This window comes from Scardinius erythrophthalmus (assembly GCF_964197995.2).
Source record: "Scardinius erythrophthalmus genome assembly, chromosome: 23".
Lineage (NCBI taxonomy): Eukaryota > Metazoa > Chordata > Actinopteri > Cypriniformes > Leuciscidae > Scardinius > Scardinius erythrophthalmus.
Window position 1 is genome coordinate 27,538,163 of NC_138243.1, and position 14,119 is coordinate 27,552,281.

Below are 14,119 nucleotides of genomic sequence, written 5' to 3' on the forward strand. Positions count from 1 at the left end.
TTTAAATGACAAAAGCAATATGAAAAAATGTAATTTGTTTTAATTATTTTTAATTTATAAAGGCTAAATTATATAATTAAAATAGAATTTATATATATCTATATATATATATATCTTTTAAAGTAGGCTATAGTATATATGCTGCAGTCACAGGCATGCCTTGTCTTTGAACTTTGATCTGTCTGGTTTCCTATCAGGTCAAGCCTGAACAGTCTATATACAAAAAATCCAAAGCATTTATTTATACCGAAATGGAATTCGTGTCTACTATTGTTGTGACATAATAACCCTGAGGTTCAGCTGACAGGCCTCATGACTTCCTCTGACTTTGTAAATTGCATAAGAAGTGTTGGCGTATTTCTGCTCTCTGCCATCCTGCTCTTCTGGGCGACACGTTCCAGGGCACCTTGAAGGTATTTTTATCTCAAGGAACACTAGAAATGTGAGAGATGTGGGCTAAGGCTATGTGTGTTTTATTCACACGAGTCAATGTTGGTTCACCTTGCGCACTTTTGTGTGGAAATGTCGTGTTCAAAAGTGACAGAAGTGAGCGGGTCCTTACTGTAAAAGTCTCAGCCTCAATGATAGGTTGCAGTCATGTTGTTAAATAGTGTGCAATGATCCATCTTTGCACGCCTTCCTTTCTTAGTCTGATCTTTCCAATCTCTTCCCACCTTTTCCTTCCCACTCAATAGGGAAAAGCCTAGATATCAGTTCAATTAAAGCCCCCTCTGAAGTCAGCCAATCACCAGCAGGCTCCGCCCCCGCCATCTTCTGTAAGTCTCAGAATGACTGGTCTGCACTCGTTTGGTTTGGCCTGGCTGGTTTGCACGGCATCTATCAGCGCTCTGCTCACTAACTTCAGCAAATCCCTGAAAAATAAACCGCTTCCAGTTGAGTTTTGCTCCTCTTGAGGTGACTTATAGATGTGAAAATATGGGTTGATGATCAATTTGGGTAATAACAGACAGTTTAAGGTCTAGTGTAATTTGCACAATGCTGTCTGTGGTCTTTTCTGCTTTATTAATCAATAGGGATGTGTGGCGTAGAAGATGTTGCTACAGTATAGTTCATCCAAAAATGAAAGTTCTGTCATCCTCACCCTCATGTCATTTCAAACCCATAAAACTTTCATTCATCTTTATAACACAAATAAAGATATTTTTAATGAAACCTGAGAGCTTTCTCTCCCTCCATTGAAAGTCCCTCCGGTTTAATCCAAATTCTGTGAAGAGATGCTCACTTTATATGATGAACTGGTTTAATTTAGGCTTTAATTTACATATAAACACACATACATTTGGTAAACACTGAAGCTCAGAAAAACCTCATTGGTTCCCGTGCATCATGTCGATCATTGTTTAGGTGTAAAAAAAGCCTAATTAAATCTGTTCATCGTATAAAGCGATCGTATCTCTTCAAAATAATTGGATTAAACCGCTCAATTCATATGCATTAATTTTACATGCCTTTTATGACCTGTTTGATCTTTTAATTTTTAAAGTTTGTGTTTCGAAGATTAACTGATGTTTTATGATTTTGGAATGACATGAAGTTGAGTAAAGATGACAGAATTTTCATTTGGGGGTTTAACCCCTAATAAGTGTAGATAAAAGACTTTGAACTTTTCGTTCCTGAAGCCCTACAGGAAGGGGTTTTGATCACCGTGGCATCCAAAGAGCAAAGACTGTTCAAAATGTAAATATCCCCTTAATGAAAGCAACCCACTTTGTCCCAAATGGCACCATAAGCACTCACGGTCTTCCTATGAGTCCGGCAAAAGTGCGCATCGAGGGTGCATATCGACCGCAAAGCATGCGAGCACCCTTCTGAAACCTAAAATGACAAATGGGACACCCTACGGTCTCATGGACTTAACGGACACATGCACACGGCAGTCATTGTAAGTCCACAAGACAGAACTTGCATACTTAGTGTGCCATTTGGGACAGGGCCTATCTCTTGCTGATCAACTCCCTGCTGTTTCCCGTGCACTGTGCTGTAATGTAATGGCATGCACTCATCCACTTTACCTGTACACACACCCCTTTAAAGGCACAATACGTAAGTTTCACTGCTAGAGGTACAGTAGCTCATTTAAAACAGTAACACAGGTGTAGCTTGATGATGCAGTGTGAAATCATGGGAGGTGTCGTCTTCGCCTCCAAAGCCGATGGAAAGCAATCCGACGGGACTCGTGTTCATGCATGAGCTGATGTATTAAAGTTTTATTAACGTTACTGTGGCGTGAAGCAGGGCGCGACATTTCCAGAGAGCCTGAGATATTTTACCGTGCTGTTTTTATTATGCTTATATGCCGCAATTAAAATTGCGTTTAGCGTTCGCCTCGTCCTTCCCTGAACTTGAGCTTAGTTACGGTTACGTTTGATCACTTAAATTCACATTATTTTATTTAATTCGACTGAAACAGTCACAAGTGCTTATTTATTATTCATACAGGTCACTTTATCTGACGAATTAAAATTGTGGGGTACTGCGGCACTGTTAACTTGGTCAAAACAATCATATTAAAAGTATAGTGTGTTGAAAGTTATGTTATAATGTTACTCTGTGCGTTCGCTATGAGACGCTTGTTGCACACTACAGTAAGCTAGATTGATATCATATTAATAAAACCTGCATGACTTGTGTTGCTAAATGGCATGCAATTCATTTTAAAACATTGTATGGTGGAGAAAATGCTGTATTACTCTTTTTGGTTTTGCTATGTTAGCCACTTGACAAAAGTGTGTGTTTATAGTGATTTACTTTTTGGGTACTAACCTGTTACTCACAGTAAATCAAGAAAACAAGCTATTCAAACAATAAGACCAACCGTGTTGAGCTATATAACAATGATTCGTTTTCTGTCAATAAAGGCATCCAAACCTGTCTAATAAAACACGTAATATATAAAAGTGTTTGTGGTGTTTCCACGGATTTTATGGAAGTAAAACCGGTAACGCGGATATGACTTCATTAAAGGGATACTTCACCGATTAGCATTAAGCTTTGTATCTTTAGAAACCTGGTAGTATTTTCAAATGACTTCCCTCCCTCATGTCTCCCTGAGACGAAAGATTTCTGTATTGTGTGTCTGGAAAAAAACCTCAGATGACGCAAAAATCGTCATTTATCGTCATCAGAGGCTTTTTTGTCCAGAGGCGAGAGACTCCAGCCAGTAGGAGGAGCTCGTCCCGCATGTCTTCAACCCGCCCATAGGGGGATCTCACGATAAAACGCCGTCTTTTCAGTTTCGAGTCGACTAGTAGCCTAGCTGTATCATTCCTTCCGATACTGTCCTCTGTAACCGGTAGGCGTGGCTTGGGAGTGTCCTCGTGGGGCAGCGAAGCAAGTGCATTCTGGGAGTTGTTGTCTTTCATCCCCTGAGCCAAAAATACATTTTCTGGCTTTTCTCAGTCTAGAAGGCACCGACTTCTAAAATAATTTCACATTTCTACTACATAAATGACCCAATTTAAATACACATAAATCTTTCCAGCAGTGAAATTTCCATTTAACAGGCAACGCAATGACACTGGTTAAAATGGCTGATTTCTCTGGATTTAAACATTGTTGAAAACATTTGGGTTAATGTAAAGTACACAAGTCAACAAAATATATTCTAGTGGTTTTTGGATATTTTAATCCAGAAATCTTACATATTGTGCCTTTAAGATGCATGAGTTTGGATGAATCTGTATCATTAGTATCATCTTGTTCCCACCTGTCATCGGTCATCATTATCACCCCCCCGATGTGTGAACAGCCACCAAGCTGACCGACATCCTGGGCTGCGCCCGCAGGGGCTCAGGACCCTCGACCGGGCCTGATACTGAAGCCGCTGCTCTCTCCACCCAGTCCCCTCCACAGACCCCCATCCTGCAGAGTGAGTACAGCGCCCCCTGCCGACCCCAGCCATCATGCTCAGGCACAGGCCCCAGAATCAACTTTCTGGCTGTTGCATTATTTAGTTGAAATGTCATTTAAGTAATTAAATATTGTAATTATAATATGAATAATCAATATTAACATTATTCATTTTAATAATAATTATTATTATTAACAAAAATTATGAATGTAATCATTTAAGAATGAAAGTATTTTAATTTAATAATTTGTCATATTTTTTTAAAGTAATTTGTGTGTAATAATTGTTCATTTTAATGATTTTGAATGAATATTAATATTGATCTGTTTTTGTATTTTATATAATAATAATTTTCATTTTAATATTTAAATATTGAATAAACTAACTTAATTTAATAATAATAATTGGTTTTAATTTACTTAATTTATTAATTTAATATTAAATTATTAAATTAAAAGCTTAATTTATTAATAATTTAATAATGTGTTGAAAAATGTTTAATATTATTTAATATATATAATTTAATATTAATTAGATTTTTTAGCTGTCAGCTACATGTGTATGGTTCTTATTATGCGATTTGGACAGTGTATTATGCTTTATAACTTCTAAGTTTCTAGTAACAGGGGAGTTATTGGGATAAAGTGAGTAGTGTTCAGATATTGTATGTTCTTAATATGTCAGGCCCCATGAGCCAAAATGCTCCATGCCTATTAAAGCTTTTTTCTAGGCTACTGATCTAACTTATTATAATGTGAATGTGCATGATGTTTAATTTATTCCCTTAGGTAATTAACAAGAAAAACGTGAACTTTTAGCGTTGGACCCTGTTCATACTGTGATTCGCCCCAAGCGTTGACCGTTTACCCTTGTTATTGACGCATACCCCCTTCAGTCGGACCCAACTGCCCCGTGCATCTTGTTATTTGTCTGATGCTGCTGTCATTCATTTCCTTTTCATCTCTTGACATGTTCTCCATCTCTCTGTCTTTCACGATGGGTTAATGCTTTCCTCCCTTTCCCGACTCACTCAGCCCGGTTCACAGATCTGGTGAGCAGTGTGGGCCGTGCACCTGTCCCGCAAGCTCCGGCCGAGTCGACCTCCTCCCGAACCTCTGCCCCCCCTCCCCAGCCCTCCTCCCCCCCGCCCCCGCCCCCCTCTGCGTCTGTGCAGAGTGAGTATATAGTGGAGTGAGTGAGTGAGCGAGTGTGATTTTAGCATAAAGTCTAGTCCACATTGCACTTGATATACTTCAAGTGAAATCGAAGGTTTCAAAGCTAAATCAGGCCAAAAGAAAGTTTGTTAGGAGTTTGTTTCAGGAGCTTGCTAAAACCAACTTCATGAACACCTTCGGACTTTACCGTTGACCGTTGGCTCCTCCCTCTTTGCTGTGGAATTCTCCTTTCTTCATAGTTCATTTCTTCTGTTCAGTTCGTCGAGGCCTAGTGTGGTTTAAAACATGAACTCACTGGAGAGCCGCTTAATAGTAGAAATTGAAGCTGTAATTGTAATCGAAACAGAAAGTAATGTTTTTTTCATGTTTAATACTGTAAAGCTGCTTGCTTTTAAAGTCACCATTTAAAAATGTTTATGGAATATTGCAGTATTACAAATGATTTATCCGTGCACATCATGTTTTGTTTTTTAATTCTCGTTATCTTTAATCAAAATAACTTCCCGTCCCACTTGCAATGACTTCTCTTCTCTGATGATGAGTTTTTCGGCATGAGGGCGGGACAACCTGTCACTCACATGAGATCATAATAGCAACTTTTGTTTCATGCTGACTTTAAGCATTCTATCATATAAAGTAAGTGCTATATAAATCAATGTGCCACGACTTGACTGGAGTGTTAAATTCATAGTTTTCACGCGACATCACACCTTTAAAGGAACGCCCGCGTGGAGGGCAAAACAAGACTTTCCTCCACTACCTGCCAGTCCTTTTTACCAAGTTTGTTCCAAGTACTAATGTAGTAAGACAGTGATATTAAAAGACCAAATTCAGTATACACCTTACTGATGATGCATACTATACACAGCCGATGAACCCTGAATATAAAGTCAACGTGCAGTTAAGCACTAAGCATTATAACCTATTATAAACATATTCGTGTCTCATTTGCTCACCTGAATGCATCAGTAAGGTGTATACTGAATTTGAACTTTTAAGACTTTTGATTTTTGATTTGATTTTTTAACTTTTGAACACATAAAGTGCCTTCATTTACTAAAACAGTGATATTCACTGTTTTAGTAAATGAAGGCACTTTATGTGTTTTTCGCATTAATCGTTTTAGAACGCCCTGCGCTGTATATGGATCACAAGATCTCAGACTGAAAACTGAGTTGTAGAGCTGATGCAAAAATATCCATGTTACAATGATCAGATGCTTTCTTAACTGTAGTTTTCTCATCGCTGTCACCTTTGTTGTGTTTTTATTTTGATATTGAGAGGAAAGCATGGTATTTCAAACTTCTTTTCACCCCTAAGTGAAGAACAAAAAAGATGCTGTGAGTGTATCAGGGACTTAACAGTCTGTAGCTGACACCACCACTCAGAATTCCCATCAACCCTGTGACCAACACATGACATTCGAGAGTAGCAGGAGGCATTTCCCTGATAAAAGCGCAGGATTTAAACATCTGAAGTGACATTTTCCTGAGTTTAGTTTGTGAAAGTGTGACAGAACTGCTTCAGCTCTGATGTACTTCAGTTTTCTCTTTAAGGAAGTGGGACTTCTATCAAAGCTGAGACGCCAGTCAGAGACTTTAGATCAGGCCTGTCGCGTCAGATTGACAAGGAGAAACTGAAGGACGTGTCGAGGCCACTAAGCTCCCTGAAGGGAGGGAGAGAGCGAGAGGAAACATGGAGTAAGCCTTATCTAAGGGTCCAGGAATAGCTCAACTAGCTCCATGCGGTTAACAGGGAAATGACGGGAGATGACCAAGAGGAGGGAAAGTGGTTGAAATGTGAATTGGATAAAGTGTCAGTGGTCAGGTTAAGGTACAAACTTTATCAGGAGGGAGTGTTTAGTCGTAGAATTGAGGAAGAATGGATGACGGTCTAGACTGAAGACCATGACTGAGAAACTGGGTAAGTCCACAGCAGAGCTGGAGAACTAAACCTTTCTCATCCTCTCAGACGGATCTGACCTCTGTGTGTGTGTGTGTGTGTGTGTGTGTGTGTGTGTGTGTGTGTGTGTGTGTGTGTGTGTGTGTGTGTGTGTGTGTGTGTGTTTGTGTGTTTTAGAGCGTTCACTCTTGCTTAAGCGTGACATTTTTCTGTTCCTGTCATGTACAACAGAGAGGAACAGTTAGCTTTGGCTCTGTTAGTCTATAGTTTAAAAAAATCCATGAATGCACAATTTTTTTTTCCTGTGCCTAAAAATTCCTTAAGGTATTTCCTATTGAAACAAGAAGTTGTGCAGGACCGTTCAAAAGTTTGGGGTCAGTAATAAATTCATATTTGTATTCAACAAGGACACATGAAATTGATCAAAAGTGACAGTGTTTATAATGTTACAAAAGATTTCCATTTTAAATAATATCAAACCTTAAAAGGAATAGTATCATGGTTTCCACAAAAATATTAAGCAGCACATATGTTTTTTTAACATTGATAATAATGTTTCTTGAGCTGCAAATCATCATATTAGAATGATTTCTGAAGGATCATGTGACTCTGAAGACTGGAGTAATTTAACTTTGCCATTAAAGGAATAAATTACATACTGAAATATATTCAGCTTTTAACTGAACTGTTTTGACTGTATTTTTGATCACATTAATGCAGCCTTGGTGAGCATAAGAGACTTTTTTCAAAAACCTACTGACACCAAAACCAAGATTAATAAAGACTATTATATTTTCCAGAAAGAGCTACTCAGTTTTAAGCTTATATCTGTTTAAAGTATATTTAATCAGGGGTACATTAACATATATATCTCAAAGCTAATAGACATGGACTAATAGTTTTATATAGGGGTTTTTAATTTACATACTTTTAATGTAAAGAGTAAAATATTCCTATACCTGGAGTAAAATGTTTATTTTTTTCATAAATCATAATTTTGAGTGAAAAAATTGTGAGACCAATGTGGGATTAATTAGCCTGATTGTCTGTTTTCTCTTACAGCACGCAAGCAGGAAATCATCAAGATCACGGAGCAGCTGATAGAAGCCATCAATAATGGGGACTTTGAGGCCTATGCGTACGTTACCTCATGCTTTCTCGCAAACACAACCCACAGCGCCCAAAGCATACTCTGTACAAATACAAGAATGCAAATGCTTCCATAGCTACTCAAGCCAGATGTCTTGCATTTTTATAAATGTTGTGTTGCATTCTCAGTGTTGCCACAAGGGACACATTAGCAGGTCTTCTTCTACAGTCAGTTGTACTCTCATAGTGGAGCAAATGTTTAATTAGAGAGCCTCACTGAGCAAGTTAGTTTAACTGTCCGCATGTTTATAGCAGCTACATGAATAATAATAATAATACACAATGGGATCATTCATTGTCACAGGAAAATCTGTGACCCTGGACTGACCTCCTTTGAACCCGAGGCTTTGGGGAACCTAGTTGAGGGGATGGACTTCCATAGATTCTACTTTGAGAACTGTAAGTGTGAGAAGGACTAACATAAATGAAATCAGTTATGTGTAATTCACAGGAAATGTGAGTAGCACCATGCACATGATCTTTCTCCATGCAGTGCTTTCCAAGAACAGTAAGCCCATCCACACCACCATCCTAAACCCTCACGTGCACCTGATCGGAGAAGACGCCGCCTGCATCGCCTACATCCGCCTCACCCAGTTTGTGGATGGCCAGGGCCGACCGCGCAGCAGCCAATCGGAGGAGACGCGCGTCTGGCACCGTCGGGACTCCAAATGGCAGAATGTTCATTTCCACTGCTCCGGTGCGCCCGCTGCTCCTCTCCAGTGAAGGTGACGCTTTGCATTTCTGCAGTTTCTGAATCTAGTTCACGATAGAGGTTGAGTCTTTTGGTTTGGTTTCTGGACTTATTTCAGAAAGTGTAAAAAATCATTAAATCTATATTAAAGTTGCAAATGAAGATAATAAATAAAAAAAATTAAAGGGTAACTCTCGCCAAAATTGAAAATAGGCTCTTTTTGAGTCAAACTTTCATGTAAAAGCATAATTAGAATGGAAACGCCACTTTTAAGATTGCCGGCGTCCCGAAACACTAACTGATAAAGTGAGTCGTCCAAAACCTTTATTTTTAGTAAACTCTGTGTACACAAACAATGTTCTCAATGCTGGAGTTCATATGTAGAGCCCCTGGTCATACTTCGAGCACAGTTTCATGTTGTGTCGAGCCTTTTTAGTGTTTTAAAAATAGCACTTTTGATGCTATCATAGAAGTGCCCCTAGATGGATACTCCCATTCAAAAGGCATTTTGACCTAAAACGAAAATACGGTCTATCTTAAAAGTGGCGTTTCCATTCTAATAATGCTTTTACACAAAAGTTTGACTAGGGTAGATTAACAAAAAGAGCCTAGGTTCAATTTTGGCAAGAGTTACCCTTTAACATAAAATGTACACTATATTCATTAAGATTAATTAAAGAAATTACGATTTTTTTATTCAACAAGGATGCATTTAAGGGGACCTATTATGCCCCTTTTTACAAGATGTAATAGAAGTCTCGGGTGTCCCCAGAATGTGTCTGTGAAGTTTCAGCTCAAAATACCCCACAGATCATTTATTATACCATGTTGTAAATGCCCCTTTTTTGAATGGAAGCAAAAACATGCTGTTTTCGTGCATGTATCTTTAAATGCGAATGAGCTGCTGTTCTCCACCCCTATCCAGAATAGGGCTGTGTCTTTACAGCTCTTGCTTCGGATACTCTGCCAAAAACTAAAATGCGTTTTAAAGCCATATCAGTTTAAACTTCTGATACATGATTTTCTGAGTGAACACATCCGAAGCACGCGCACAGAAAGCTGACTGTCAGACGGTGTGTTGCGTGAGTATTAACTAAGTTCTCTTATTTTCTTATTACACTTAAACGGTCAAAAACACACAAGGTTATGTTAAAAAACACACAAAGTTCAAATCTGCCTTTTGCCGAACTCGTTCTTCCTTTTTCCATCGCATATCAGATTGGAAAAGCTTTTATTTTCAATAAATATTAAGGAAATATGTGAAAAGTGGAATAAAAGTGCCCAAAGTGTTTATCGGGTAGGGTGTAGGGAGGGTTTTATTGTCCCAATAAGGCGGCATTTATTTAATAAATTTTACCCTCAATATGTTATTATTGCATACTGTTTTATATTGTACTAAAATACTGAGGTGCAAATGCTATCTAACTGTTTACATTTATTACAAAGAAAAAACTGCTATTTTTACATAGTGTAAATAATCTATCGCTAAGAAAATATGCTATTTTCACTTAGTGCAAATTGCCTCTGCCAAATAACAAGAGTGGATGGATTTTTACCACAATGGGGTGTTTGTGTACACACTGTGGACAGATAAATGTTTAAATAGAATATAAAAGGGAATTTTGATCAAAAGTGACATTTATATTGTTACTGAAGATTCTATTTCAAATAAATGCTGTTCTTTTGAACTTTCTATTCAAACACAATACATTCAAATAGAAAACAGTTTTAAATTGTAATGATATTTCACAATAATACTGTTTTACTGTATTGTTGATCAAGTTAATGCTGCCGTGGTGAGCAAAAGAGTCAATAATCAATAAACAACAATAAATATCACAACAACCTCATACTTATGAACGGTAGTATAAATAAATGTAATTTAATTATAATATAATGTTTATTAATGTAATAAATTAATATTGAATATATGATAATAATTAACATATAAATTAAAAACAAGATGAATTGAAGTTTTTTGTATACATACTGTATGTAGAGCATTCTTTAAAGAACACTGTATTCCAAGTTGAATTGATCTGTTTTAACGGTAGCTCTCTGTCTCTCTGTGTTTCAGACCGGCCCTGCAGCGAATGCATTAGAAGCGGAGGTGAAGGACAGGGAGGACTGATCGGACGGCAGCAGGGGTCCAGCGTCGAAACGCTCCGAAACCTCCAGCTTTCCAACGCTGGACACAGCCGTCCTCCCCCTGCATGCAAACCAACAGTTATCTCTCTGCCTGCTGGGCTGCTCTCGAAACACAGTGTCCCGACCACCCCTCGCCTCCCACAACACCCAGCACGTCTTTATGCCAAGACTCACCGCCGACGCAAGAGCAGCACTGCATATATTAATCATCGAGAGCCATCATAGACTCCAGGTCCCCGTCTAGAGTTATAATAACCCGCACGATTGCCTTCTTGTCCACAGTCCTTTGCGCTCCACTTTCGTCTTCACTGGCCTTATGCCCCCTGTGCCCAGGTACTCCCGAATACAGTAGATCATGTTTTAACAATTATTATTATTATTGTATTCTTGTTATTGTTACTACTATTATAATGATTATTACTTCCGTCAGGATGCTAACTATTGCTGTTGTTCTTGAGATTGTATATTTGATGGTCAAATTACTGTTTTGTTTTAAAACACTTTTGAGTTCAATCTCTTTTTTAAGCATGGATTTTAAGTATTAGCGATTGTTTTGGGTTTTTTGGTGTTCACGTAATCTGAAGTGTACTTCAGTGTTCAAGTTCACAGCTCGCTGTTTAAATTAAAATAAAACAGCGGCAGCACACACAAGGTTTTAAGATTCAAAACTCATAGTCAATGTCTCTAAGACACACATGTGGTGGCGACCAGATTTCCCGTAACCGTGATCAGTGTCTGTATTATCAGGTTTTTACAATCAAATCTCTTGGAGGCAGCTGACATTATCACATCATTGAGATTTGCCTCATATATCTGCAGGTTGAGCTGAGCTGTTTGTCTCTAAATCGGAGCATAATCTCATTTATTGGCCAGCAGCTGATTGACAGTCCGGTCTTATTTGAGATGCTATTTACTAAGTTTTGTTAAAGTTGTCTGTGAGGTTGTAAGAATGTGAATCTTTTTTTTGTTTTCCAGTACAAACACCTAAACACTCTTAAATCAAGATACATTTACTTGAGATGAAAAATGTCCTGAGATATTAAAGGGGTCATGATATGGATTTTTTATTTTAATATTTTCCTTGAGGTTCGCTTATAATGTTAAAGGGATAGTTCACCCAAAATGAAAACTCTGTCATAATTTACTCACCCTCAAGTTGTTTAAAACCTGTATGAATTTATGTTCAACACAAAAGAACATATTTTGAACATTATGGGTAACCAAAAAGCAGTTCATACAGGTTTGGAACAACTTGAGGGTGAGTCTGAATCTGAAATGACCCGTTTTTTAAAGGGCGGCTCCTTTAAGGCTTGTCAGGAAACGGCCACTGTTATGATTGGCTAACGTCATTGCATAGGAAACCGTATCATCGCTATTACACATAAGTGTTTTAAAAACATAATTATCCACATAAAGCTATCAAAGCATTGTGAAATCATTCACTTACAGTTTGCTGTGCTGCTTCTGTCAGATTCAATATAGTCGGCTGCTTCCTCTCTCAACAAAAGTTTCTTTGTTTGAAAAAGTTTGTTCTCCGAACAAACATATAATCCTCCGACACGATCTGGGACACCATTAAAGTAAACCATTTGCTGTCCTGTTGTCGACAGACTCAATCGAATGGAGTAGGTCAGAAACTGAACAGTGTAGACAGACTCACTGATTATAATGGCTTCTCTTTGCTTTTGACGCTCATATCCGACGCAGGCAAATATCAGCCATAAAGCGACTGATGGCAGTGGGCGGGGCCTATGGTGTGATGATGTATAACTATTGGTCGATGTCTTGCTCTGGAGGTAGTCATATGCAAATGCATTTGCCAGTGTGACGTCACAGTTCCTACAATATCAGAACGAGCAGTTTTTGGAGCTTGATTAAACAAATGCTTTGTTTATAATGAGGAGGACGTTTTAAGCAGTGAAACTTGTTGGATGTTTTAATGGTACAAAGACCTCTAATATGACAAAAGAATTTGATTTCTCATGTCATGACCCCTTTAAGTTTTGTTTTCTGAAAGAAAAGAAAAATCTAAATTAGGTGGATTTTTGCTGAAAACAAGAAAATATATCTACCAGTGGGGTCAGAAATATTATCTTGATTAAAAATTCTTTTCTTGTTTTAAAACAAGACTTAAGATATTAAGTCATTTTGCTTCTTCGCTGAGGAATGTTTAGATATTTCAACTGGAAAACAAGACAAAACTACTGAGTAAGAAAGTCATTTTTTGCAGTGTTTACACAATCATTTCACTGTAAAGACAGAGCAAGTGTCGGTACGGGTTATAATTGTATCTCTGAACGCAACATTGGAATAAGTTTTCTCTGGGGATCTTGTAGGACCGATGAGACTCGTTTTGAGAGCGTACAGTATGTTGTTTTTAAGGGCCTTTATCGTAAAGCAGCAGGAGATGCTGTTCGCCGGCTACATGTGTTCGAGATTTAAATTGCCATTCTGGTTACCATGGTGATCTGCAACCAAGAAACGAATTTTAACATGTTTCTACCTTCGTCACAGGAACTTTGCGTTTCACCTCGACTCAGGCACCTACAGCTATAGTTCTTGGCTTTTCTTTTTGTTCTGTACACACAGGAACTTTTTATATCTAATTTATGTGGAGTTATTAAGGCAGTATTGTTATTTTTTTGTATCCTTTTTAAGAGTGTGAGCGTGTGGTTTTACAATACAATGGCACTGATATCTTGAATGTGAAAGCATATAGTCACTATATTAAAATGTTGAAAGCCATAACGCACAGTCGACTGGGATGTTTCTGTTAGTGTTGTCTTTCTATCTAGCAGAATTGGGAAAACAGTCTCATATTCACGCATATGGTTTGATTAGGGGGCTTCCTGACAACTGGTACTGTTTTTGGCATCCTGTCAAAAGATTTATCTCCTACTGAATGTGGGCCGCCAACTGAAGTCACATGACCTTTGTTGAGGCTATAGTTTGTGTTTTCTGTTGCTTTTAATTTTATTCTGAAATTTGACAGTTGGCTCTAATGAACCCAGAGTTGTAAATGGTGAAAAATGCGACATCCACCGCAAACGGCGATCTGCATGTCGACAAACTGGCGTTATTTCTCTCTTATATGTGTTTATTGAAGATAATTGAAAAATACAACAGCTCAATAAATAGACATCTTGTAAAACTACCGCTGCATAGTGTTAACTTATATTG

At 38.0% G+C, this 14,119-nt stretch overlaps 1 protein-coding gene across 6 annotated transcripts in view; it reads left to right on the forward strand.

Annotated features, from left to right (window-relative positions):
- camk2b2 (calcium/calmodulin-dependent protein kinase (CaM kinase) II beta 2) overlaps positions 1-13,683 on the forward strand; it is a 72,516-nt gene extending 58,833 nt beyond the window's left edge. For 4 of the 6 annotated variants that reach the window (XM_081354911.1, XM_081354907.1, XM_081354908.1 and 1 more), the window contains 7 exons: positions 696-776; positions 3,770-3,889; positions 4,906-5,046; positions 8,011-8,086; positions 8,402-8,496; positions 8,591-8,825; positions 10,869-12,952. In XM_081354911.1, the coding sequence (XP_081211037.1) occupies positions 696-776; positions 3,770-3,889; positions 4,906-5,046; positions 8,011-8,086; positions 8,402-8,496; positions 8,591-8,823 (746 nt within the window). In that variant the 3' untranslated portion in view covers positions 8,824-8,825; positions 10,869-12,952. Of the gene's footprint in view, positions 1-695; positions 777-3,769; positions 3,890-4,905; positions 5,047-8,010; positions 8,087-8,401; positions 8,497-8,590; positions 8,826-10,868 lie in introns of all 6 variants that reach the window. The other 2 variants (XM_081354912.1, XM_081354910.1) reach the window with 1 other exon arrangement.
- Positions 13,684-14,119: the final 436 nt, after the last annotated feature.